Source organism: Mixophyes fleayi, chromosome 1, assembly GCF_038048845.1.
Source record: "Mixophyes fleayi isolate aMixFle1 chromosome 1, aMixFle1.hap1, whole genome shotgun sequence".
Classification (NCBI taxonomy): Eukaryota; Metazoa; Chordata; class Amphibia; order Anura; family Limnodynastidae; genus Mixophyes; species Mixophyes fleayi.
Window position 1 is genome coordinate 406,563,571 of NC_134402.1, and position 27,318 is coordinate 406,590,888.

The 27,318-nt window shown below is 39.8% G+C and overlaps 1 protein-coding gene across 2 annotated transcripts; it reads left to right on the plus strand.

Moving 5' to 3' along the window:
* On the plus strand, nt 1-26,822 carry HEXB (hexosaminidase subunit beta). 2 transcript variants are annotated; one of them, XM_075181763.1, is made up of 14 exons: nt 1-328; nt 4,764-4,915; nt 6,319-6,384; nt 7,606-7,652; nt 8,684-8,794; nt 9,607-9,708; nt 16,418-16,550; nt 17,223-17,403; nt 18,575-18,661; nt 19,294-19,366; nt 20,117-20,291; nt 24,716-24,806; nt 25,874-25,978; nt 26,577-26,822. In XM_075181763.1, exons 1-14 carry the CDS (start codon nt 42-44, stop codon nt 26,635-26,637), a joined length of 1,671 nt encoding a protein of 556 aa, XP_075037864.1. In that variant the 5' UTR covers nt 1-41; the 3' UTR covers nt 26,638-26,822. The 2 variants fall into 2 exon arrangements, with proteins under 2 accessions (XP_075037864.1, XP_075037874.1); XM_075181773.1 differs by lacking the exon at nt 20,117-20,291 and adding an exon at nt 22,311-22,485.
* Nucleotides 26,823-27,318: the final 496 nt, after the last annotated feature.

Here is a 27,318-nt window from a genome sequence, read left to right on the forward strand (position 1 = left end):
ATGATCGCTCAGTGCAGTAGGTGCAGGGAGAGGAACAGGACATGATGGTCTCTGTGTCTGCTCTGCGGGTCGTTCTCTGTCTCCTGTCCGCTCCCTGCCTGGGACATCGCCTGTTCCAGGAGGTGCCGGAGCCCGCCCTGCAGGAGGAGGGTGCATTACCTGTGCTGGTGGCTATGGAGTCCCCTTTCGGCTCCCTGTGGCCGCTCCCCCAGCAGCTCCAGCTGTACCCCGATGTCCTGTGCGTCCCGCCGGCTGAGTTCTCCATCGTCCATGGAGCGAACTCCACGGCCGGGCACCTGTGTGTGGTCCTGCAGGACGCCTTCCGGAGGTGAGCATGTCCCGGAGTGCCCGGAGCTTCCCGCACTCTCGGCTGCACTGTGATTACTGTGTATGATGTACATATGAGCCAGGCTGTAATCCTTCCCGAGTCCCGGAGATCTCCTCCAGATCCCCCGCTGTAATCCTTCCCGGGTCCCGGAGATCTCCTCCAGATCCCCCGCTGTAATCCTTCCCGGGTCCCGGAGATCTCCTCCAGATCCCCCGCTGTAATCCTTCCCGGGTCCCGGAGATCTCCTCCAGATCCCCCGCTGTAATCCTTCCCGGGTCCCGGAGATCTCCTCCAGATCCCCCGCTGTAATCCTTCCCGGGTCCCGGAGATCTCCTCCAGATCCCCCGCTGTAATCCTTCCCGGGTCCCGGAGATCTCCTCCAGATCCCCCGCTGTAATCCTTCCCGGGTCCCGGAGATCTCCTCCAGATCCCCCGCTGTAATCCTTCCCGGGTCCCGGAGATCTCCTCCAGATCCCCCGCTGTAATCCTTCCCGGGTCCCGGAGATCTCCTCCAGATCCCCCGCATCCTCATCCCCGTCCAGCTGTCCCTTATCCAGGGCTGGTTCCACCTGGATTTGTAGTTGGGGATCTAATATGTCCCAGCGCCCCCACGTTTAATACATGTACAATTAATGCAAACTGAACTGGTTAAACGTCTTTGACAGATCTGTCAGTAACTGATTAAGCTGTTTGATGACTTCACTTCTTCCTGTTCTAGTTTCATCGTAGTTACTGTCACCCAGACAAACACAAGATCGATCTTTCCACGGCCATGTAAAGCAGAAGTTCTCCACAAGATGTTTATAGTGCACATTCCATGATATTTGCATATTACAAGGGGATTTTTTTATTTTCAAAAATGTTTTAATTTCCTTTATTCTTTTATTAATCCCCATTTTATTAATTATTCTTAATTTTGTGTCTATTAAATAAAATGACCTTGCAGCAAACTTCAGTAAAGAAAAGCAGTCAAAGTACTATTTCTCCTTATTGCCTGTTTAAGTAGAAAATACTTTTCTCTTGAAATTCTCTAAACACACCACACCCTGCCCAGGGTTCATGTACCAAAGTGATGGCATTGTAATTTTATGTGCTGTGGTTAAAGGGTAAATAAATATTGAGTGTACATAAAGAACAGTAAGTTGTAAACTTGATATCACCTGCTGGTGTTTTGAGTTTTTATTTATTTAGTGTGACTGGGCAATTCCATAAAAATATGGCCATATAAAGTCTATCACTTTTTTAAAAATCAAAAACAAAATGCTGATATAAGACTTTGGCTGTATTGATCAGTTAAAGTGCTATATTTTGTTAATGGAGGAAAATGATTTTGTGTATAGTACTTTCGTATCATGGCTCTTTAAACTACCTGTGTTCATTGACATAAAATACATATGAACAGGCTTTTATGTAATTGCATATCAAGCAATGAAAATGTGTTTGATAAAACTAACACCGTAGACTTCAGTATAAGGGTTAATATAATGGAAATAAGGCAAATTAGCAGCCATAAATCTTCCTTACCACAAATGCATCAAACTTATCATCTTAAGCCAGTAGGAAAAGGTTTAGTAGAATACCAACCATATTCCTCATCACTTGCTGGGAAAATATAATAATTTATTGCCAAACACAATGAAACTATGGACGTACAAGGAAAACAAAAAGAAAGAAATCTTCTAACAAAATATTGATAGCGTATGTAAGCGATCTTTGAGTAAAGCTAGGTACACACTACAGAATTTTCCATCGACTTTTTATGCCAATCGATTTTACATGCGATCGATGTTCCGATCGCTCGGTCCATGGTCTGCATACACACTAGCCTTGTTTTAGACAATAAAGGGAAGAGCGGATGTCCCTTTAGCGACTTTTTACAGCCATGTTGTCGTGAGCAATGACTGTAATTTCGTACTCACTGTTGTGGATCGGTCAGAAGTTTATACACACTACACAGCGGAAACGAGATTGGAACGAAAATATTTAATGGTACGACCAACCAAATGAGGTGACAATCGTCCATTTGGGCAGACTTTCGACCATCGTGTCACTGCGCACACTGACCTGACTTTTGAACGAGCGGTCGTATGTCGGCTGGTTGAGCCGATTATTGGACGAAAACCCTGTAGGGTGTACCCAGCTTAAGTTGTTGCTCCGGCACTAACAGCGAATGAGCTAGAACTTGAAGTTGCTTACCTTAGAAAGCAACATACTGAAGGAAGTGTTTATTTTCTCACAAAGGGGTCTATTTATTAAAGTTTTTCCCCCTTGTACAGCCGTTTTCGGGGCTTTACCGTTAAAATCCCTATGTATTAATCTAGCATAGCAGCAGATATCGGAGATATCTGCTGCTTTGCACCCATTAGCGTTTTTCTGAGCACTCCCCATAACAATGTATGGGGAGTGCTCAGTAACGCTATGTATTAAAAACTGGCAGGTGAAATATTTCTTTTTTTTTTACTTAATGTACGCCATCTGAAGCTGGCGTACATTAACATAAGTGAAACTTTACACTGAAAACAGCGCATGTCTGGAGGGATCACATGCTTCAGGTTCCTGCAGACACGGATCACTGTGCGCATGCCCGAGTTTACCAGTTGGCGCATGCGCACAGGGATTGAAAGAGGGACGATCGGCACCGCAGAGGGAGGAAAAGAGAAGAATACAGTGTTAGGTAAGTGTAAGACGTCACAGGAGCAGCCGTTTTTCGGATTGGCTGTTCCTGTGTTGATTTTTAATACATATGAGAAACTTTTCAATCCGCATCTATGCGATGAGGATTGAAAAGTTTCTACAGAAAAAAACGAAGGGTCATAAATAGACCCCAAAAAGAGGACAATGTTGGGTGGATGAAACTCAAATTGTTGCAACATCTTAATATTGATAACCGGAAACATTATTATGCTCAGTAAAACTACATTTCATCAATGATTAGGCCTTGATTACTCCAGAATTTGTTTTGAATGTACCTATTTGTAGTTGGTACTATTGCTTTGGACGTTTGTACATAATTATCTACCTGAATCCATGTTTGTATATTATATAAAATATTTTTAAGTGTTACATGATTATTATTACTATTTTGTAAAACATTACTAAATTATAATCCATATATTTTACTTTACTGATACCAACTTGATGATTTAGTTACTTTATTAAAATTATGTACATGTATCCCCATCACGCTGTAAAATAGTTAAACTATATAATTTTTGTACACGCACACATAATGACTTGTCTCACAAATGGGAATTCTGTTACTGGTTTTGGAAGTAGCCTGATTTATGAAGGATAACTCATACAAAATAATACTTAAACTGTTTTTAATGGTATTTTACATGGGCTTTATTGTGGACTATTGGATTATGATGATTTGTTCACATAAGCGTTGCAAATAGTACAATGAATGGAGTTTTTCAATGTTTAAGGTGATTCTGTTACTTAGAAATTGTCCAAATGCTTTTACGTAGGATCGAATATGTAACCTGTAAATACAGAGCCAAGCATAAGAAGTGACCTGGTTCCTCTTAAGACCTTACAATTAGAGATTTGTTTGTACTTCTAATTATATGTGTACAGCCAAGTGTTTATCTAAAATAACCACCAGCTTTATAATGTGTTTTAACTTGTGCAATAACACTTTAATTTAGGCTGGGTACACACTACAGGTTTTTCAGTCAACTATCAGGCCAAACACCCGATAAATGACCATTTGACCCAATATCGCATTAGTGTGTATACTTGCACAATGAATGGCAGTCGTTGCAAAGTACCGATCATCGCTTCATTTTGTTCAGCAGTTCCAACTGCCTTCTGATCCTGCAGTGTGTATGCACTCATGACTATCTGCCCAGAGGAACCTGTCGCTTTGTCTGTTAAATGTAGAGTGCTGTAGATGGAATAATTCGTCCATTCGTTCTAAGACTAGATATTTCGTTTCAGAAGTTAACTAAATTTATAATGACATTGTGGAAAAGTCAGTTTATTTTGTGTGTTGATCAGTGTGACAGGAATGACCGATTACACTGCTCTTGGACCAGATGAAGACCACAGATCTGTACTTAAATTGTGTAGTGTGTACACGTGAATTGGTGCTGATTGGAACGTCAGTTGTTTGTATAATCGTTACTGATAACAAATTGGTCGAAAGTTTTTGTAGTGTGTACCGAGCCTTACTTAAATAGAAAGGGAATCTGCAAGGCTAAAGTAATGAATGTAATGAAAGTTGCAGGGTAATTTAAATTAGCAGTTATTGTTTAATCTGTAAAGCATTGTCTTGCTTTTTAATGTTTGTGCTGGAACATACCTGCATTGTCTTGTGTATTTATTGCTTTCCAATTCTGCTATTATATTACATTTGAGTCCTTCAGGATTATTTATTGATGTATTATGTTCTATGAAATATTTTAAAGCTCGAGACTTGTTCCTTTTACAGATACTATGATTATATATTTGGGTACTCTAAAAGGAGAGATGATTCTGTACGTGACATGGTGTCTGGAGGGCGTCTAGTCCAGCTTCAAGTTGTTCTCACTTCTGTAGACAATGAATGCGATAAGTATCCCAGCGTCACATCAGACGAGTCATGTAAGTCTTTGAGATTAATCTATGGATGTCCTCTTTTGTGTAACACAGACTGAGTCTGTTCATGTGTATTTGCATACTTCATTTCCATGGCATTCAATGTAGGTACCATATAAATAATTTCCTTATAAAAGGGTTGTCCGTTCGCCCAAGTGGCGGTCATGTTTGTATTAATCTGTAATGCCACAGATGCAAGGTCTATTGAGTGTAAAGGTTGTTTTTTCTTTGTGCAGTGTTTATTTTCTTTCCTCTTGCCCTGCAATCTTGATTAAAAAAAACACAAACAGATTTATGTAAATCTATCTAAAAGATTAGATGTGCCAAGGAGACCAAGCATTTAATAGATAAAATAAAAGATGGATGACTACTTCTAAAATACTAATGTTTAGTGGGAATATAAGTGCAGCATCAGTGAGCGGCAAATCAATTTGAAAAACTAATACAGACTTATGTAATATTCAGACAGAATTGAGAAATTAAAGCTGCACCTCCCCTAGCTATAGCCTCAGCCTCTTTCTCATATAGTCACACCCAAAAACTGGGCTATGGGGAAGTTTGAGCTTGAGGACCAATCACAATTCAAAATCGCACATCCTTCTGCCACATAACTTGGTTAAAAAAAATAATAAAAAAAAATGTTTGTTTCCTGCCTGTAATAATGAATCGTCAGTGTCCTGGGCAGGCCCGGCGCTCCCATTAGGCAAGGTTAGGCACTTGCCTAGGGCGCCGGGCTCTGGAGGGTGCCCTCCAGAATGAAAATTACTTTAAAACTGTGCGGCGACCGCTGACCATACCTGTCACAGCCGCCGTACAGCATTCAGATGCACGGGGGAGGGGGGAAGAGGCTATTGCTCACCACCGCCGCCTCTCTGCTCCGTCTCCTCCCCTCCACTCACTAGTGTCAGTGAGTAGAGGGGAGGAGACGGAGCAGAGAGGCAGCGGTGGTGAGTTAAGGAAAGACGGGGGGAGGAGGGCGCCGATTGTTGGGCGGGGGGGGGGAGGCGCCGATTTAGTAAAAATGCCTAGGGCGCCATGGAGGCTAGCACCGGCCCTGGTCCTGGGAAAAACCACTGCATGTAGCAGCCCCCACACACAATCACTCCCAAGGTGATATATAACTTAGAGAAATGTTTCTCAAGGTGGTAGAAATAGGCATTTCTGAAATCGCTGTGTAAAAATAAAGTTTTAAATATTCTTTTGAAAAATAGACAAATTAATTGTGAAAATGCCAGTGGGATTTAATGCAACAATGAAAGCGCTTCTTTAAAAGTATTGTAATTTCCTGGTAAAGCCGTGTGCCAGGTAGAATTTTTTTCTAGCTATTGAATGCAATAGTCAGTGCTGCTGCTGTAACATCACATGAGTCAACAGGTAGTAAAAATGTGTTTTTCTGGTGTTCATTGTAGATAAACTGATTGTTGGTGATGATGTTGCTGTTCTACAAGCCAGCCAAGTCTGGGGTGCTTTGAGAGGTAAGTCGTTTTAATAACTTAGTAGTGATCTATTGGAGTCATTAGTGTGAGGAGGGAAATGTAGGAGACATAATATACCTGTACCTATCCTATTTTTATGATTAATTTATGCATAGATATGCAGCAACTACAGGGCACATCTACCTGTGCTCTGTCAAACTGATTGTGTCCTTGCTGAACAGCTCCTTAAAAACGTTTACTCTAAATGGATTAAATGCCACGTATAGAAAACCATGTTAAAATGACAACGCACACATAGATCCCAACCTATTTATGCAGACAATCCTTTATGCACAGTTAGATAATACCAGCATGTTATGTATTAATAATTTATGGTGGATTTGTAAAGCTCCACAATGCACTGCAGCACTATACAGTAGGGGAAACGGGACATACATAAAAGGTAGACAAATTAAATGCAGACATGAAAACAAACCCTTCTCTGTAATCTGACAGGAGAGCACTGGGAGGTGATGAAGGCATTCTGGGGAAAGAAAGAATTTGTACTGAATGTTGAGTGCTGTAAGCTGTATCTAAATTAGGTGAAGTCTTATAACAGGAATATTTTGATACATTAATATCTTAATATTTACACTTACAAATGGAAAATATTTGGTTATAGATTCCTTTTGTTAAAGGATCTATGTATGAATTTAAAACTTAATATAAACATTTCCTAGTTAAAGATAACATAAAATGTTTTTTTATTAAATATTGGGTCAAAGCCAAATGCCTGTCACCTTGATTTTTGAGTCTGCCCTGAATAAAGTCCAAATGAGAACTTGCAATAAAAATAAATCATTAACATAAATTATTATGCATATTATAAAATAGAAGATGGTCCATTTATATTATGGAGAACATTTGAAACTTTGCTCTTCCTGTCAGCTGAATGATTTGTGCAATACTGATAGACTGCAGAGACTTGGGGGTATATTTACTAAACTGCAGGTTTGAAAAAGTGGAGATGTTGCCTATAGCAACAAATCAGATTCTAGCTGTCATTTTTGTAGAATGCAGCAAATGAAAGCTAGAATCTTATTGGTTGCTGTAGGCAACATCTCCACTTTTTCAAACCTGCAGTTTAGTAAATATACCCCTCAGACTTCTATTTACTTATCTGTTCGTATAACCCAGATGTACTATGAGCCCAGGGGTTAGTAATGAAATATAATCTGCAGGTTCATATTCCATTTTTTTTTTTTCTTTGTGTTTTTAAAGGTCTGGAGACTTTCAGCCAGTTGGTGTTTGAGGACGGCACTGGGGCAGTAAGTATGATTGTTCAATATATAAATAAAGGAGAAAATATTCCGCAGGAAAGACCATTATCAACGTTGAATAGTGCACACATATATCTTGACCCCAGGGTGCAGTGAGTGGTGGGGTAATACCAGGGTAGCCATGATTTCCCTTTACCACAAAATATATGCTGCAGCCCTGTCAGCCAGCACACCTTCCTGGTAGGCATCTTAAATTAAAGGGAAGATCTGTCTATAGTACTGTATTATGCCTCTTGCTGTTGACTTTTTTTTAGTGTATGGGTTTAAAAAGAAAAAGTTAAATTATCTGAACCCCCCCAGAAGGATACAATTGGTAGATTATAATAAGATCTATGTAGAAATGTAAATTACACCATTTGCCCCTGGAATGATTGAAAAAAAGGAAGATTGAATCTCCTCATGTAAAACATGTCAGACAAATATGGCTCATCTGAGGTGGGTTGAGCTCAACTTGGTTTCTGTAAAACACATAAGAACTGGTTATTGGTTCAGAGCAAGGGATGTCTTGGGTCTTTTACATGTGCCTTAGCTCTGTTTTATTTTTTTCAATGAAATTCTCATTGTCTGAATTGATCTGTACATTGGATCCAGGGGCAACTATATTGTCTATTTTAAATACAGCTCTAGCCCAGTATAGAAAAGCAATGCACATCTTGGTAGTCTAGCATGACATCAACCAGACTAATCAATAGAAAGTCTAAGGGAATATGAAGCTACTGCTACTCCCCACACCTTATAAGTATAGTATTTGCCCTTTTAAATAGCATTGGCCATTGCTTCATAAGAGGTCTCATTATACTGTTCCATTAAAAACAAAAAGTTGTTAGAAATTTGGAGCAACCAGAGGTTTTTGTACAGTGTACAAGTTGGATGCGGGTAATACAGATGGAGGTTAATGTAATTAGTCAGGGACACTCTAGCTTATGGATAGAATTTAAACAGAAATTAGAAAACGCAGATCAAAATGTGTCTTGGAATATATTATAACTTTTTTTTTTTTTTTTTTTTTGTTTTGCTAGCTCCTTATAAACAAATCTCAGATTTCGGATGCCCCAAGGTTTGCACATAGAGGAGTCCTGCTGGACACATCCAGGCATTATCTGCCTTTAAAGACTATTCTTCTAAACTTGGTGAGCTGATTGTGTCTTTACAATTTGTAGCAACTAGTATTATCCTAGTTCTTTTTGGCTTAAGAGTGGGTGTTGGATGACTAAATGGATATTGGACCCTTTGTACATGGGTTCCATCTACTTTGAAGACTTCTTCAGCTGTATTCTCTTCAGAGTATGTCCCAATGGACTTTAATAGTGCAGGATGCATTAGAGCTGCAAAAGCCTGTGTATATGATGGGATCATGATCATGCAGTTCAGTCCACCACTATTATGTTTATATAACTCATGTTTTTAAACATTTGCAGAGTATATCAAATAAACTTCTGTATCTAAGAGCCCTTAAAAGTTCCTAAATTGTAGTTTATTTTGTTATAGTGCTTAGGCTGGTCTCGCTGATGTTGTAGAACACTGCCCTTTTCCAGCCAATGGTATTCTGAACTTCCCATGTTGACAGTTTCCAATGGGAAACACTGTTTTCTTGTCCCATGTGAGGTGCTCTAGACCATGTAACATCTCGGCAGGTGAAGTTTTCTCACTGAAAGATGTGTTAATGTTGAACCTTCAAAATACTGTTTCTACCTCGGAAAGAGGTATTCTGAGCGACCTGTGTGGAGCGTGCCTTAGCTACCCATAGGACTTCAGTAGTCTCTGCAGTTTGATATAATGTGCATGCCACAAACACATATAGTTGAAGTATTTGCAGACACCTTTAATGGAAAAGTTTGACAGCTGCATGAAGATAAAATCAAATTTCCTTTCTGCACACTTCACTTTAGACACTGATGCAAGTGGTAAAGTCTTACTAATCTCTACTGATTTTCTGTTTCAGGATGCAATGGCTTTTAACAAGATGAATGTGTTTCACTGGCATATAGTTGATGATCAATCTTTCCCATACCAGAGCATACGCTTCCCTGAATTGAGTAACAAGGTAAGGGACTTTAATGATGTATACCAGACCTGTCGTATTCGGTAAACAAGCAACGCACATCAACACCCACTTACTGCATGACCACACTTTTCAACTGGTGATTTACAGAAATCTTATCCTGGTTTTATAAATGATAGGTGAACACCATTTGCTATATTTATTTCTATTCTTTCAATGATGAATCCTAGTTGTAGCCACCACATCAAACACTGATACTATTTTATGTGACGTCTGCTGCCTTCCAATATGTGTGGAATATTGTGGGTTTTGTTTCAAATTAACCAAGCAATATGCACACCAAAATAATGCAGTGCTTTGTGGCATCTGGGCCCATTTATCAAGCCTTCCAACTTTTTGAGAAGGATGATTTAAAATTCCATTACCTATGTGAGTTAGGAGGTCTTTGATAAACCTTGATTCCTGCACCCCCTGATCCGCAATGTTTACTCCTTTCTTTTTTTTAATGCTCAAATCTTTGTATGTTGTGTATTTTATTTACGAAGCTGCAGGTGACATTACTGTTGGAGGTAGGGGAGCCTTTAGATTGGGGATTTCCTCCTCCTCCATGGCAGCATACAATATGGGGTTAATCCCCTTTCACGTGGGCCAGCCCAGGAAAGGAGATGCACCTGGAGAGTATATAGGGCCTTGTCTTCCTCCTCTGTCGTCTTTCCTGTCCTTGTAGTAGAGTCGGGTAGTTCAGGTTTATTATTTTCTGTGCTTGGCTACTTCTATTTTTGCCAGAAGGAGCAGGAGGATAGGGGATAGCTCCTCCTGAAGGTCTGTCAGTTACATGTGTGCTGGGAGCAGAAAAGCCTGTGAATATATCGCCAGAAGCGGTAGTGGAGCGTTGTATGCAACATGATATCCACAAGCAGTGTACCAAACAGAACGTTGGCACCTACCCTAACCTATGTACTTGGCACCATTTTACCTCCATATTCACCTTAGTTTGTACTTGCTAATATTTTAGCTAGTACAGACTGATATTGGTCTACAATATTGTCTGTAGGTTAGAAACCAAGGTTGGAAGTGAGGAGGTCTTGGAGAAAACTGCAAAAAAAGCCAGAAAATCCTTTGTGGGTTTTGTGACAGAAGGTTGCCAGAAGGCTGTTCTGGAAAGATGTGTACAGAATGTAGCTCTAGTGAACAGCAACAGCCTCCTGCTCATGTGGTTGGATGAAGACTGCATTAGCTGAAACTTTTGTTACTAAAGTTGAGTTACAGATCAGCAATTAGTGTTGTAACAGAAGATTGAGTCTGGTGTGCAGCAGCTGAAATTGGGCATGTCTGAACTATCTGATGAAGGTTCAGTGGTGTGTGAGGAGGAATTTATATTCGGCTTGAATTTGTTGGAAAATCTGTTATGTCAATTACAAAATGATGGAACGTGAGGATGCTCAGAGGGGCAGTATTTGCAGAAAGCAGTGTTTTAGTGACCTAAACAGAAGGGTTGCCTTTATCCATTCAGTAAGGTTATCAGATGTATTATATCAGAAGAATGGAAGTTCGCAGATAAACGTTAACATGATAGATTTTCTCACTAAAGATTGTCCAAGGTATGCAGTTGGCAACTGAATTTATATGTAGTGAATCCCTGGATGCAATTACACCAGCTTCTAGGGCCATGGATTCCTCAGTTCTAATAAGAAGAGCATTGACTACGCCCATGGTTGGCGACTCTACAGTGTAAGAATAGATTGAAAGGGATTATTTATTTGGGCAAAAATTAGATGCCATTATTTCAGTATTATCTGGGGGAAAAATCAGGCTGGTTTCCCCAAGATAGACCTACCAAATTTCCCCTCAAAGGGACCATGTCCACGTGTAGAGAAGCAAACCTTTTATAGACCTGGAAGAGGTTACACAAGACACTGTCAGCCTGGCACTTCAAGGCAGTTTTTTTTTCGGCCAGCATAGAGGCAAGGAGCCGCGAGGCCCTGCAAATGTTTTTTCCCAATGCTACCAAAGACTCATTAGATGGTAGATGTCAAGGTAGGAGGCAGAATTTAACCACAGCAGACGAGTAGGGACTATCTACGATACAGGTTATAGACTGGAGTTCCCATCACTAACTCCACAAGGAGCATTCCAAAGATCACCAAATCCCAGATGCTGGGAAAAACGGGTGCTAATGAATCCAAGTAATTTGCAGATTTTGCTTTAACAACATTTTTAAAGTTCCAGAAGCCTAAAAAGGAAAGCCTTTTATTCAATGATTTTCATAGTAGGAAAGAACCCTGGAGGCTTCCGGATTATACTAGACTAAGAGGCCTCGATAAACGTATCGATACCAGAAGATTCGATATGTAGCCAGTGAGAACCATTCTCTATGCAATGGAGGTAGTAGGAACATTCCTTACCTCATTCGATATAAAGGATGCATATCTCCACATTCCAATTTAGCAAGCACATAAAAAACATCTCAGATTTACATTATTCAACAGTCACTATCTGTACAAGTGTCTCCCCTTTGGAATGTCAACATCACCAAGGACTTCCACCAATATTCTAGTTGTGGTCATGGTGTAACTGAGAAAGGAGAGCATATATGTACGCAAAGAGACACTAGTTGTGTGCTGAAAGACCATGGCTGAATAATAAACTAGTCATTTATATCCAACACAGAGGATAGAATTTCTTGGAATGTGTATAGGGATTGCTTTTCTGACATCAGAAAGAAAACAAAGATTAAAACGGGAGGTGTTCTCAGAAGAATATGTTGGACCATGACGGAAGACTGCCTGGGTATTGGCGTCAGCCATAAAGGTGGTGCCATGGGCCAGACCACACACGAGAAGTCTTCAGCTAAATTTTCTATCCAAATGGAATAGATTTGCACAGGATCAAGGTCAGCCGATTTCATTCACAAAGGAGGTGAGACAGGATCTGCAGTGATGGTCTGCAAGTAGCACTGAAAAGCGACCGTTCCTTTACAGTTCATAATTATGTAGTCATTACAACAAGCGTGAGTCTATTTGGCTGGGGCACCACGTGTACAGCAGATGGCGTAAGGCCAGTGGCAGAAACAGATAGCCGCTCTACTCTCAAATGTAAGGGAAGTTAAAGCTGTGGTGGATGCATGCGTTCACTTCCAGGATCTCATTACAGGTCAGAATACCCTCAGACAATCATACAGTAGTGTCTTATATAAACCATAAAAGGGGCATGAAAAGCCATGCTCTGATGGAGGTGGTACAGCCTCTACTGCTGTAGGCAGAGAACAACTTTGCAAGCCTGACATTGGCTCATATAGCAGGTTCTAGCAACACCAGAGCAGATTTTCTAAGCCAAAACATCTTACACCCAGGAAAATGGATATTGAACAAACAAATATTTCACAAACTAGTAGACAGATGGGGACATCAAAAAATGACAAGACAAGAAGGTTTTATGCCAGGCATATGGACAAAGAGCAGAGGCTGTGGATGCTTTCTCTGTAAAATAGCAATTCAGTCTTGGCTATGGGTTTCCACCAATGGCCATGATCCTTCAAGTGCTAAAAAAATTAAGGAGTGTGAAGTTACCGGGTTTTCTGGCCCAATTCTACCCACTTCACGCTGGCTGGCCACCCTGGGGTGCCTTACTATGCCAGGGAAGCCTACCCCAGTACCTTCTAAGGTTCATATAGTCACTCAGGCAAATGCAGTTAAAGTAAAATTATACATTTATTGTAATAAAAACAATCACTAGAAATACATACACATACACAGTAAATAAATGCCATGCAGGGTGACCATATTACCTGCCCCTTACACCACTAGCTTAACAAGTTAGTCACCTGTCTGACCTGACTTGACAACCCATGGATCTCCCGATGTATTTCTCTGGGAGAGAACGGCAACTCAACATCAGATCTTGCACCTTCCAAGAATCAAATCACAGAATCATCCCCATTCCTCCCCCCTGGAGTGGCTCCTTATAGCTAGGGTCAAATTTCCACAGTGTTTTATCCTCCTTGAGCAAACCTCTGACTCTCTCCCTCTTTAAACATTGGTGGGTGCTGGATCAGGGGGTTGGAGGGGGAGTGCCAATGATCTGTTATACCACAGAAGCTCCCCTGCGGTTTCCCAGACAGAATGTCCCAGGCAGTCCTGTGGAGGACAATCGGTACTAATTGGCCTTCCCCCACCTCCAAATATCAGATAACAGTTAACCCCTCCTGAAATTAAGCCCTTACACACTACTTTGTGATGTCACAGGGTCCCCAGCTGTTCCTTGCTTCCTGTAGAGCAGTGTTTCTCAACTCCAGTCCTCAGGACACACTAACAGTGCAGGATTGCCAGGTGACCAGTGAAATAATTACACCACCTGCTACACTGTATCAGTCAGTAATGAATACACCTGTGCTCCAGCAAGGAGATATGGAAAACATGTACTGTTAGGGGGGGGGGGGTGTCCTGAGGACTGGAGTTGAGAAACACTGCTGTAGAGGATGGAGGGGGAGAATGAATATAGCTACAGCCCCATCACCTGTATCCTGGAATCTCATCCTTACCCCTAACCCACCTGGCTTCACTTTGTAAGAACAATGAATAACAGCTTCACTGCAATAACAACAATATACAATAAACAATATACATATTTACATTGAGCTACAATGTCCCTTTATCCACATATAATTAGACACTGAAGTTGTACTCTGAGCTTGGAAACAAAAGCAAGGGCTATAAAAAGTACATGCTATAATCCACATTTTGTGAGAAACAAGGGACAGGCTGGTTAAGGTGTTAAAACTCATTTTGTCACAAGGAAGGACAGAGTAACAGGGATATCGGTACTACCCTTTTGTCCCTGCAAGTCTTGGTTTGCTCTAGTGTAGCTAGCTGTTGTGAAACTGTGGTTCCTTCCACTACAGTCAGATCTGATTCATTAACGGCTGATAACACATCCAAACCCATGGTTCTGGAGACTAGTGGCATGGCTACTGAGGTGATACTTGAAAGCCAAGGCTTTTCTAATCGGGTAATCACTATGCTTTTAAATGCAAGGGAAAAAGTAAACATTCAAGACTTATTATAGAATCTGGTACATTTTTGTAAATGGTGCTCTGATCAACAGTTTTTCACCAAAAAGTTCATTCATGGGCTTGACAAAGGACTAGCAGTTAATACACTAGAAGTCCAAATATCTGCTATTGGAGCATCGTTACACAGAAGGTTGGCTGAAAATGAGTGTATAATAAAGTTTATGCTGATGGCAAGGAGAAAAAACACCCTTTCATCGTTTTCCTTTGGCTCCATGGGACTTGAACCTGGTATTGGAGACCCTGACAGAATCTACTCTTTGAAGAGATTCCCCATGAAATACTTAACAATGAAGATAATTTTTCTAGTAGAAACTACTTCAGCCAGGAGGATTTGCGGAGCTACAAGCTCTCCTGGCAGAGGAGTTTTTTCGAATTATGCATGAGGTTGTGCCAAGAACCAATCCAACATTCCTGCCAAAGAAAAGTCCATTGTTTGGACTTGGGGGTAAATGTATGAATCTCCGGATTCTTCATCTCCGGTGTGTTCAGCCTCTTTAGCGCTTAAATTTAAAGTGGCGCTGCATTGTAAAGGGAAGTTTCCCTTTACAATGCAGCACCGCTTTAAATTGAAGCGCTGAAGAGGCTGAACACGCCGGAGATGAAGAATCCGGAGATTCATACATTTACCCCTTGGTCTATGCCATTAAAATTTATTTGAGGACACAGGAATTTAGGAAAACAAAGTATTTGTTTTAATCAACAGCAATAAAAAGGGTGGCATCAGTTGCAAGAAGGATACAATATTGCATTCGAGAGGCATGCATGGTAAAGGTGGACGTGCCTCAAAGCAGAAGGGCACATTATACAAAATACATGGCAAATTCATGAGCAGCGAAGGAATCTGCCTCTACGGAAGAGTCCTGTAAGGCCGCAGTCCTTCAAACCTACTTTCACCAAACACTATTAATGTCCAAGCTTCAGCAGATGCCAAGTTTAGAAGGAAGCTGTTAAGTGGTAATATGAAATGCAGCTTTGGCATCGCCCCATAGTGTATGCTGCTATGGAGGAGGAAGAGGAATTACCTGTTAAACTGCTTTCCTTAACTCCTCCATGGCAGCGTGCTGCCCGCCCTAAGTTCTATTTTGTTTCTAATATGAGATTAAGATCTTTCAGCTTGGGGAAAACCAGAAGACACAGAGATGAGATGCTTGGCCCTATATACTCCAAGTGTGTCTTCTTTCCTGTCCTGACTCGCGTGCAAGGGGATTTTATTTTTATTCACATGATTTCCTTGAGCAGGTATTCAGGAAATAGGCATAGTTGTCACATGAGTGATTTAAGATGCTCTTTAGTAGATTGTGTAAGCATAACACACTAGTTAAGTGCATTACCACATACTATAACAACTTATGGAGTCTTAGAGGTTATTTTGTATAAAGTTATTAAAAACAAACCTAATCAAATATTTGACTACATCACTGTTTCTCAGCCTTCCCCTTGATGGTTAAAGTGCGTCTTTCCCATACACAGTGAAGAAAGACTGTTGGGTGTTTTTGTTTTGATGTTTTTGGGGGGTTTTTTTTGCACTGAGACAATTTTAATGAATATAAAGAATACCTGCTCACTAAGAAATAATGAAATACTAGTGCATTTAAAGTCTCTGCCTTTTTATAGAGCTCCAAAAATGTAATTGTTAAGTTGATGTCCATTATTTCCTAATAAGTCTGTTAACGGTTTCAGGGAGCTTATCATCCATATACACACGTATACAGTCCCATTGATGTCCGTTTGGTGATTGAATATGCTCGACTGAGGGGTATTAGAGTTGTACCAGAGTTCGATTCTCCAGGACATGTAGATTCATGGGGTAAAGGTGAGTGCAGAGTACATAGACTGCAGGGTTCTTCCTAAAACAACCATTATTTATTTTTGTGATTCTTGGATCAAGAATATAAATTGCTTCCTGAAGATATTTTGGCCAGTGAATGATTAAGGGACGTTTCCCCTCTTTATAAAACAGATTGAGCCTCTTTAGACACTGCTGGGGCCTCCTCCCTTCGCACTGTAAGCTTCTAATGATATTGCAGAGTAGGATGCAGCATGTCGCTCCACTATGACATAAAACCATTTCGGCAGGTGAATGTAATGACCTGTGAATGCTACTACCCTAAATCTGTGTCCACCAGCTGAATGGGCATTATTACTCTGTTTTGGGGCAGACCTGTTAAGCTCTGCATATTGGGTCTTGTGGAGGCCTGAGTTAATTGAACAGTCAAAGGGGGGGAATCAAACTACTACTAGAAAAAAGTGTAAACTCACTTTCTAAATTTTAAAAAGTGAATTTATCTTTTAATGGTGATCCTCTGCTGGGTACTGTCGGAAGTGTTTGACTGGGAGCTGAATGTCCGTAACAATTGGGCTACATCATGTAGGGGGAGCGGAGGAGCTATAGCCATGGTTGTCCAAAATGGAACAATTACTTTAACATGTCAACAGATCAGTCACTATATTTACATGTTTAATTATGTTTTCATTTGCTTTTCAGGTCAAGCCAATCTCTTGACACCCTGTTACAAGGATGGGGAGCCCAGTGGTACTTATGGGCCTGTGAATCCCATTCTCAATGAGACTTACAACTTTATGTACAAATTCTTTGAAGAAATTAGCAGAGTGTTCCCTGATCAATATGTCCATTTAGGAGGGGATGAGGTAGACGTCTCTTGTTGGTAAGTTCCGTGTTAAAAAAAAAAAAAACAAGCAAAAATTTTTTTGGGGGGCTTCTGTCATTTTACATAAACTGAAGTAAACGAGAGAGACTTGGTATTATACATTATTCTTCTCCCTGATGTTCGTATAGAAATGGTGAATATGGCTACTGAATGGTCATGGAAAAGCAACCTGTCCTTTCAGAAGCTGCGTTTGCTCCACCCTACTATTCTACTACTCGAGGTCTCTCCTCTCCCAGCTGTCTGTGTTCCTGGACCTGTTGCTACATCACAGTGAAGGTCGGAGCTACGACAGTGACAAGGGGGTTAAAACACATTTATTTTAAATGTTCTTTGGTGTAGACTGAATTGGTGAAGAATCTAATGGGAAATGTAACGAGTGATGCGAATCTCTTAATCAAGAGTGTGGCTGCTCCAGGTTACAACCGGAGTTCAAGAGATCCGTATGTACACACCTTGGCTTGATTCTGTTTTAGGACCCTATGTGAATCTCGTCTCAACAGTCTCCATATTTGACCTGCTTGTGAAATAAGCGATTTAATTTCATTTAAAGATGTTGAAAACAACCTTTTTCTTTATAAAAGTACTTTAAATCAGCATCGATTCATCGCTTGCTAATACAGTCGTGTTATTATGTATCTCATAAGGGAACTTGATGTTGATTGTGTGACCCTGTCTGGGGGTATGTACTCAATAGTGAGCAAGTTAAATTGTGTTTTACCTCAGAGCTTATCCATCCTATTAGTAACAGTGGGTCCGTATCTCAAACAATGCACATCTAATTTGAAACCAGTAAATTCGTAGGCTTATGCAGTAAACAACAAATAAACTTGTATATTTGCCTACAAATTTACTTGTGCATTGTTTGAGATATGGCACCACTTCTGCTATTAGATAGAATAATAGAAAGTGTACTAAATACACATATTAAACACTTGCATTAATTTGCAGGTTTTTATTTTCAGTACGCCTTTTAACACCGTAATATGAACATTGGCAAACTAAAACTGTATTCTCTATATAAACACTGAAATTAGTCTCCTTGTAGGATCACCTCAAGTCCTGAAGGAACAAAGTACAATCTGGGCATTAATCAATACTCCATATGTTATTAGTGATCTGGTCTCTGTGTTTTGCAAACATCCTAAAAAACAAATGTTCTTTCCTCAAGGAAAAGCAATCCCGATATTGCCAAGTTCATGAGTGAACACGGCTTTGGTACAGACTACCGCAAGCTAGAATCTTACTACGTTCAAAAGTAAGTTTCTTTTTCTTTTTTTTTTTTTTTTGTTTCCAAACCTTGAACATAATACTTTTATTAGTCATAGTAATAGCAATTAGTTAATAATTCTAAGAATATGAAAAATTCTATACCTCAAATTAGAAAATCACAGTGCAGTATAATTGGTAGTATGGTACAGAAAATAACACTGCATAGAATTTGGAGTACCAATGTCGGTAAGAGCTGTCACAATCAGATTTAGATAATTGTTCTACTGTTGTCGGGGGGGTGTTTTTTGTTTTTCTCTGTGTTTTAAATCCATAAATGTGACCACAAGAACTAGATTTATAACCAAAAGTGTAATAAATAAAATGTAATGTAAATAGTGAGAGAGTAGTCTAACTGCAGGATGGATTGGGGTACAGATAATGGCAGTCTTAGACCTTGGTGCTGTAATAGGATAACATGCAGCTGAGCTCACAAAATCATTACTTGCAGTATTGCTGCTTTTAAATGTGGGACAGAGACATAGGTGGGAAACTAGTTGTGTGTTTGTGATGACATTAACTTAGAACAAAATAATATTCCATAAATATTCCATAATAATCCAACAGCCATTGCCCACTTTTTTTTTTTTTTTTTTTTTTAATTTATTTTCTCCCCTCCAGAATATTGGGAGTAGTGTCGGAACTTAAGAAGGGATATATGGTCTGGCAGGAGGTATTTGATAATCATGATCAGGTAAGTTTCATTAACTTTATTTCTGTTAAGCTCGTTTTGCTTGTGCTTACTTTTAAAGGGAAGTCTACTTTCCGTCAGCCCCCACCATCTTACTTGGGCCCCACTCCATGTAGCAAATGGAAACCCTGTATAGGAGAGGCATAGACTGACTCCCTCCCCCGACCTCCCTCCTCCGGCTATCTGCTACATGAGATGTGGGCCCAGGAAAGCTAGTAGGGAGTTGTAGCAGGCAAATAAAAAATAAAGGCATGACCAGGCATACTTAAGTATTTACTCCTACCCCTATGGAATAATTGAAAAAAAAAATTTGATTGGAGAATGGCATGTCCTCTTTTGTCATCCTCTGTGGGGTTATTTTTATTTGTTTTGTTTTTATTGGTTCCTTTTTTAGGTGGTACAAATTCTCCATTACCTACTAAAAATGAGATTTTATTTTCATCTCATGTAAACTGATAATTTGGCACAATTCTCTCCAGAACGCTGACATTTCTCAGTGAGTGTATAAAGCCACACACATGAGTCCTCAGTGGCTGCTGACAGACCTACTTTATTCTTTGTGAATTTTATATTTTTTCACTAAAATTATGTAGTCTACGATTTTATATTGTAAAAGTCTGTGTGAAGAAGCTATGTGAGTAGTTATCTTTGCAGCTTAAACTAACCATCTTAATACTTCTATCCCACTCACTGAGTTATAAACAACTGTCTTTAACATTCCTATTAAACTCTAATCTATTGTAATCTTTACAGATTAACCCAGACACTATAGTGGAAGTGTGGAAGGGACAAAGGTATACTGAAGAATTGTCCAATGTGACGGCCGCAGGGTTCTCTACTATCCTCTCAGCCCCCTGGTACCTAGATTACATTAGTTATGGCCAGGATTGGCAAAGATACTACAAAATTGAACCACTAAATTTCAATGGTTGGTTAAGTTTTTAATCTTCCTATGCTGGCTTTTATTTTTTTATTAACCTAGTCCACTTTAACTTCTGATTTTCTGCTCACACTTACTCCATGTTATGTAATTGCAACCTCAAAAGAACACTTTTAAACCGTTTAAATATAAACTATAGTGTGTATAAAATTGTGCACAAAAGTCAATTTTAATTTATTTTATTTTTTTACTGTTGGGTCTCCCTCTGACCCAATGACGTTATCTGTTTGTTGCACACAATAGCTACTGGTACTAATTGGCTAATAGTGTTCACTATAGGCTGAGCCTAGTTACCCAAAAGAATGGAGCAAGAACTGTTAAAATGAAACCTCACTTGTAGGAAGACTGTGGACTTTAAAACACTGTTTATAATTCAGTACAAAAAAAAGAGATAAAAGCATAGACTCTAAATTACTTAATGCTTTCAAATATAGGCCCTGTTTTACTAATGCTGCAAACACTCCCTGATTGTGCCATTTAACAAAATAACATTTCAATAACTGGTACATTTACCTCTGTTGGAGAGAGCCTGGTAAATGTAATCTGAAGTTCACTGTAAGTTTAGGTCTGGATAAAGAGAGCTCAGCTGGAGACATTGTCATTCATCACCTGCTGCTTGTCTAATTCAAATGAATATTTCATTTTTGGAGCATGTGGGGTGGTGGTTTATTTAAAAAAAAAAAAAAAAAAAAAAAAAAAAAGATACAGCCCTTGTTGGATTACATGCTGCATGGCAGAAGTAGGAAAGATGTGTGTAAATACAATTTACAGGGCTAGTATGCCCAATCTACCAGCACCTATTTGCTGTTCCATTTTTAGTTTGTTTCAAACAAAAAACTCTTGTATATTTCCACAGTTTCACATTTGGAAAGTGGATGTACCCTGGTGACACAGCAGTCATTGCTGTCTTACAGTGTAGATCATGGCACTATTCTCTGTAAGAGCACTACTTAACATTATTTCTTCATAGAACTTCTTTTAGTGATATCTCTCCCCTGCTCTGCTGCTATGCCCACCGATCCTGGAACCAGTTATCTGAATACTTCCCCTGATCAATGGCTTCACGTGGCCTGAAAACGTTCCTGACTCCTGGTAACAAGCCTCTTGAAATTGAGAGGATGATGATTTAGCAGTGTATAAAATGCCGTTCAGAAGATGCCAGCTGTCTGCCTGTGTTTGGGCCATCTTGCAACCACACTCACACTGCAGTGGAGCCAGAAGTGATCCAGATGGGCCCAAGGAGCCACATGGCTGGCTGGCTTGTCTGGTTTGGCCGCCCACTCTGAGATCGAGCTCCATGATTATGATTTAATGTAATTCTGTCTGAAGAGATTCTTTTAAGAGGAAAGCTGAACAATACAGACACTGCTGTTTCCAGTGACTTTCATCTTTTTAAAAAAAAAAAAAAAAAGTGGGATCTCTTTGCTTGGTGATAGCTGAACGTATGGCAGCTTCAAAAGTGATATTTCTTGTCTGACAGAATATTTTTACATATAGAATACAGACGTAGCTGACCCGAATACAGCCAGGGTTTTATTTAGGCAACCATGTTCGAAAATGGACAGGTTGACGTAACTTTAAGTACCCGAATAGATCTGTTTTATGACGGCTCCTATCTTGCCATATGAAGTGCATTTTTTGCATGCCTGAATAATGTATTCTGATCTGTTCCCTGAAACTGGCCAATAATTAAAAATGGCTGACTGCTTGCCTCTTGCTGGAGTATACACTGTGCTGTAGACTTGAATAAGGTAGTTCTGACAGTAGTTATGGTCCTCAGCAGCCACAAACAGGACAAATACTGGAGCATGTATTGATTCATCTTAAATCTGGTGACTAAACCACCTATGATGAATATGGTCTATTTGTATCCACTTTTTCCCCTAAACCCAGAGAGTTTTAGAGGTTTTTAGTGGCCTCAATGATATAACTAGATCTTGCTCAGTTTGCAGGTGACTTTGATATAAAAACCAGCAGCTTCATTAAACAAATGTTTAAATCCCCCAGTTAAAGGCAGACACCGTTGTTGAAGTTTGGAAGGAGAGAAACTATCAAGAGGACATGGCAGCTGTCACAGCTGCCGGGTTTCAGACCCTCCTTTCCGCTCCCTGGTACCTAAACCGCATTTCCTATGGTCAAGACTGGATCCAGGTCTACAGAGTTGAGCCAACAAATTTTACTGGTTTGTTCTGGTGACTTCTAACTGCTGCATGTGGTCTTATCTGATCATCTGCTCTGTAACAAAAGGATCTATGTGCATGTGGCTGCTCCTTAACCATTACAGAAATGTAAAAAATCACTGTCTTTGACTAGCAGGCTACTCTCTCTCCATGTGCAATTAAGTAGTAAAGTTTAAATTGTGTAGCAAATTGCCCGGTGTCAAAACACTTCTTGGGGCTAGTAGCATATATGTGTTTAGCACTAGCCCCCCACTACTGCTAAGTGTTGAAGCCATTACTACTGACTGTAGAGGGCACAGTCAAAGGCTCTTCAGACATCCTGCGTCTTCACATCTTTTTGTCTCTTGTGCCAAGGCGTGAACCTGACACTCCCTGAAGATGTTTATGTGCTCCTCAACTTGGAGCTTATTCCCTGACTGAATTGGACTGGGTTAACTAATTAAATGATGTAAACTAAAGCCCAGGATAATTAAGTTTGTGCAAAGTGAGAAACCTAAATAAATAGTGTATGTATAAACGTATAATTAGTATTGTGCTCTCGCACATATTTAAGAAAATGGGTGAATTAAATCTATCATGCAGGAGAGTAGGGCCCACATTGCTTAAACAAATGTATTCTGTACTTATCAAAAACATTATTGATGTTCTGTATGCTTCCAGCTGTACTCTGTATTAAAAACAGGGAATGTTTAGTGCAACATATTGCAATACATATTAAGCTGACCAATTTAAACTACAGTCTTCACCTTCTGGCCAGTCATACACTAGATTATGTTAAAATTAAGACTGAATTCATATTTACATCAAGGCAAGGGCACCCCAAGTAATAGCAGCTTTGAGATGCCTAGGGGATCACCTGACAAGTTGGGTAGGTACAGTAAGGGTTTTAAGCTTGTTTTATATTACGCTGAAGTATTAAAACATAAATATGTGATATCACGGTGGCTAAGTGATTAGCACATCTGCCTCACAGCACTGGGGTCATGAATTCAATTCCCAACCATGGCCTTATCTGTGTGGAATTTGTATGTTCTCCCCGTGTTTGTGTGGGTTTCCTCCCACACTCCAAAAACAATTGGCTGCTATCAAATTGACCCTAGTCTGTCTCTCTCTCTATGTCTGTGTATGTGTGTTGGGAAATTTAGACTGTGGGCAGGGACTGATGTGAGTGAGTTCTCTACAGCTCTGAGGAATCCGTGGCACTATATAAATAAATGGTGATGATTATTGCTGCTACCAAAACCTTGGGCATTGATACAGAAACAAGAAGCATTTATTATATAAATGCATATTTGTGATACTGTTTTGTAACAGACATGTTTCGGCCTTCTAAAAAGTACTTTGGTTTACTACTTTTATTGATTTTTACTTCTAAAAGTGTTTGTACTTAACGTTTAGTTACCACATGGGAAAAGTGGTAGTGCCACCTCCCAGCTGTAACCTTGGGCTACTACACGTAGCAGAAATCTGGGTGGTAGATGAGGGGGCGGAGTGTGAGCAGGTTTTCATTGGTCCATCCACACTCCCTATTCGCCACTATTATGAGTTTCTTAACATATTTGCCAGTATTAAACCCTTATACGTTGGTGGTAGTGTTGTACAGGAGCTGGGGTCCGTAGAAGATGGAAGCAGCAGAGATCCGGAGATTCTATAGATAAGGGAGCTTGGTCGTATAATGCGGATCCAGGAGAGAAGTGCTAGGAGGTGTAGAATTTAGTGATGTTTAGGCCAGAGCACAGGTACAGGTTACAATTAACAGACTATAATGTGTTTAAAGTGTAATGCAAGATATTGTACAGGTGAAATGGGTGTGTGTAGTGGTCAGATATCAGATAGTCAGTGGATAGAAGATGTGTGTGGGTATTTGATAAGGGAAAAACTAGTGGGAAAAGGTAGAATGGAGCAGTAGAGGTACTTTTATATTAAAGTGACAGAAAAATGATATGTGTGTGTGTGTGTGTGTATATGTGTATATATATGTATATGTGTATATATATATATGTGTGTATGTATGTATGTATGTATGTATGTATATATATATATATATATATATATATATATATATATATATATATATATATATATATATATATATATATATATATAGTAACTTTAAAATAAAAGAAACCTGCATTCATTTACTAACTACAGTGATGCTTGTCACTAATTGTTCGTGTATTATGAGTTTGATAGCAGTGGTGTATGTGGAATAATCATGTCTTGTTGCTGCAGGGACTGAACAGCAGAAGCAGCTTGTGATTGGTGGAGAAGCTTGTTTATGGGGCGAATTTGTGGATGCTACGAATCTCACTCCAAGACTCTGGTAGGTTTGGGGTTGAAAAAAATGTCTTAATGCAAAACGCCTTTTCTGATTTACAAATATAAATCTATATATGGGACAGTTTATTTGAAACTTTGTCCTATGTCAGAATTCCCACAGCTATGATGTTGTAAAGCGCTTCAGTGTTGCTGCTGTATTGTTGTGAAGCTGAGCAGGTTTCACTGAACACGGCAACAAATAGTTTAATAGGTTGAGGCCCTACAGCAATGAGTTATACAGACTTGGTTTTTTTGCACATGGAGAGCTATTCACTAAATCACTGTGGTTTAAATCGGACGTTTAATTGTCTCGCTGGCACTAGAGCCATAAAAGCTACTGTTATATCAGCACTCGAGGTCTACAGCTGTAGATGGGATGCTGTATATACCATCCTGTCAGGGGTTTACAGATTGTTTTGGGGTTCACTTGCTGTCAGTAAGCAGCTGTTGCTGACCACTCCCACTAGTGCTGGTAGGATAAACCACACTCACTGACTGACAGCTGTGCACTGACATGGTGCCCCCACTTGTAGGAGAGTAGGTGCTGCTGCCACTAGGCTCCTTCACGCCACCTGGAACTGCTTGCTTTTCTGGGTGCGATGTGTGACTGCTGCAGCACCTCTTTGCTGGATCCTCCTGACCACTTGCTTTGAATCAGGACTGCTGGGTAGCAGGCAGAGCATGGACTAGAGCGCTTATCTGTAGGTCGCAGTAATACAGCTTATATTACAAGAGCTGTTGTGTACAATGCAATCTTACAGGTATCCTCTATATAATTAGATTATCTTATTTATTTGCACCGTCTGCATAACAACATTAATTTTGTCTGACTTTTGATGAAATGTATTATCTTCTAGCCAGCAGCTCTAATTTAATCACCCAGCAATGGTGGTCAATATGCAACATGTATATCTATATAATAGGGAGAACTCTTTAACTAATGAACATATTTGAAGATTTATTTATACAAAGGAAGAATCCAGGGCTTTAATATGACCATAAATTGACTGTATTATGGATCAGATTACATAGTCATGTGAATGTCACTGAAACCCTTCCTGTATTGCACAGGCCCAGAGCAAGTGCGGTGGCAGAAAGACTTTGGAGTAATAAAGATGTGACATCGGTGGGGGATGCTTATAACAGGCTTGTCAAACATCGCTGTCGTATGGTCAGGTAAAACCGCTCTGCCATGGAAGATCCCCATTCACAGTGCTGTGATTACTCTGTTCCTATGTGTACCTGTACAGTAATATCTCCTTGTAGCTGTGTTTGGGTCCTGTTCAAGGGTTCTACCTCCTCTTGTAGAAGGATGTGCCTAATGTCCTGCACATCTTTCTACTTTCAGTGCTGGTGACTCCAAATTACACTTCCCTGAACTCTCACCATCACTATTTTAACTAAACAATCTTTCAGCTGGCTTCTCCTTATAACAAAGCCCCCTATACATTAAATGTAGTAATCCCCAGCTAACCCATCCATCTATCTTTCCATTTCATTGCTAATCCAATGCCCTTGTTGTTCATTGCAATGGTTTATTGGAGCAATAAAGAAAGTGACCTCAGTGGTGGGTGCTTTATAGCAGGCTCATCAAGCACTAATGTCATATGGACTGATAAAAACCACTTTACATGTTAGTCTTCTCTATGGATGTCCCAGTGCCCTCCTAAGGATTTATCTTTCACCATCTTGATACCAATCCCCATCACTGTGTACGAGGATTAATGTTGGCATTGATCTCACTTTTCCCACTTGTGTGTGTGTTTTCTCCTAGGCGTGGAATCGCAGCAGAGCCGCTATTTGTAGGATACTGTGACCATGAGATCAGTGTCTAGCTTCCTTCAGCTGTTTGGTGAATCGAGAAAGAAGATTCTGTTTTTATGCCAAAAATGCACTAAGGATCGAACTGTGATTGTATCTTGTAAAACCATGATTTAAGTTTATTACTTTTTGAAAAAGTAGGAGATTGAAGTGTGACTTTCATGTTTTACAATTTGATGTAATAAATTCTTTATTAAAATGTGTGGATTCAGCCTTCACTAGGAGTTAAGTGCAGACATTGGATAAAGCTGGAAAACTACAGAATAATTACTTTACCCTCTGTACTCATGTTCTACTTTGAGGGGAAAATTGCTGTTTGTGGAAATAAAATAAATTCCACGCAGACATGAAGAGACCACTGGAACAGCTGTCTACTGGCTGTGAGCACCTTCACATCCATGTAAACTGCTTCTAAAGCAAGAGGCTGTATTAGATCCAGCTTAAACTGAATCCTGATGTGTGGCTAAAGTGGGAGATTCTGCTTTGTTTCATAGGTTTTCAAGTTGAAAATAAAAATACATACTTGTATTTACAGCCTTATCCCTCAGTGTAAATGGTAATCCACAGATTGGGAATTGCTATAATCTAGAAGATATAACTTTAGGTAAATTTATGAACTTGGCACTACAAGGTACAAAAAGCAACACTGCCCATTTCCCCTATATCAAATGTTAATATGTATCTCAATATTCCTG

Coding starts and splice junctions, on each gene's coding strand:
- HEXB (XM_075181763.1), top strand. CDS start 42: ATGATGGTCTCTGTGTCTGCTCTGCGGGTCGTTCTCTGTCTCCTGTCC. Junction 19,367..20,116: donor TATTTGATAATCATGATCAG/GTAAGTTTCATT, acceptor TAATCTTTACAG/ATTAACCCAGACACTATAGT. Junction 20,292..24,715: donor TGAACCACTAAATTTCAATG/GTTGGTTAAGTT, acceptor TTGTTGCTGCAG/GGACTGAACAGCAGAAGCAG.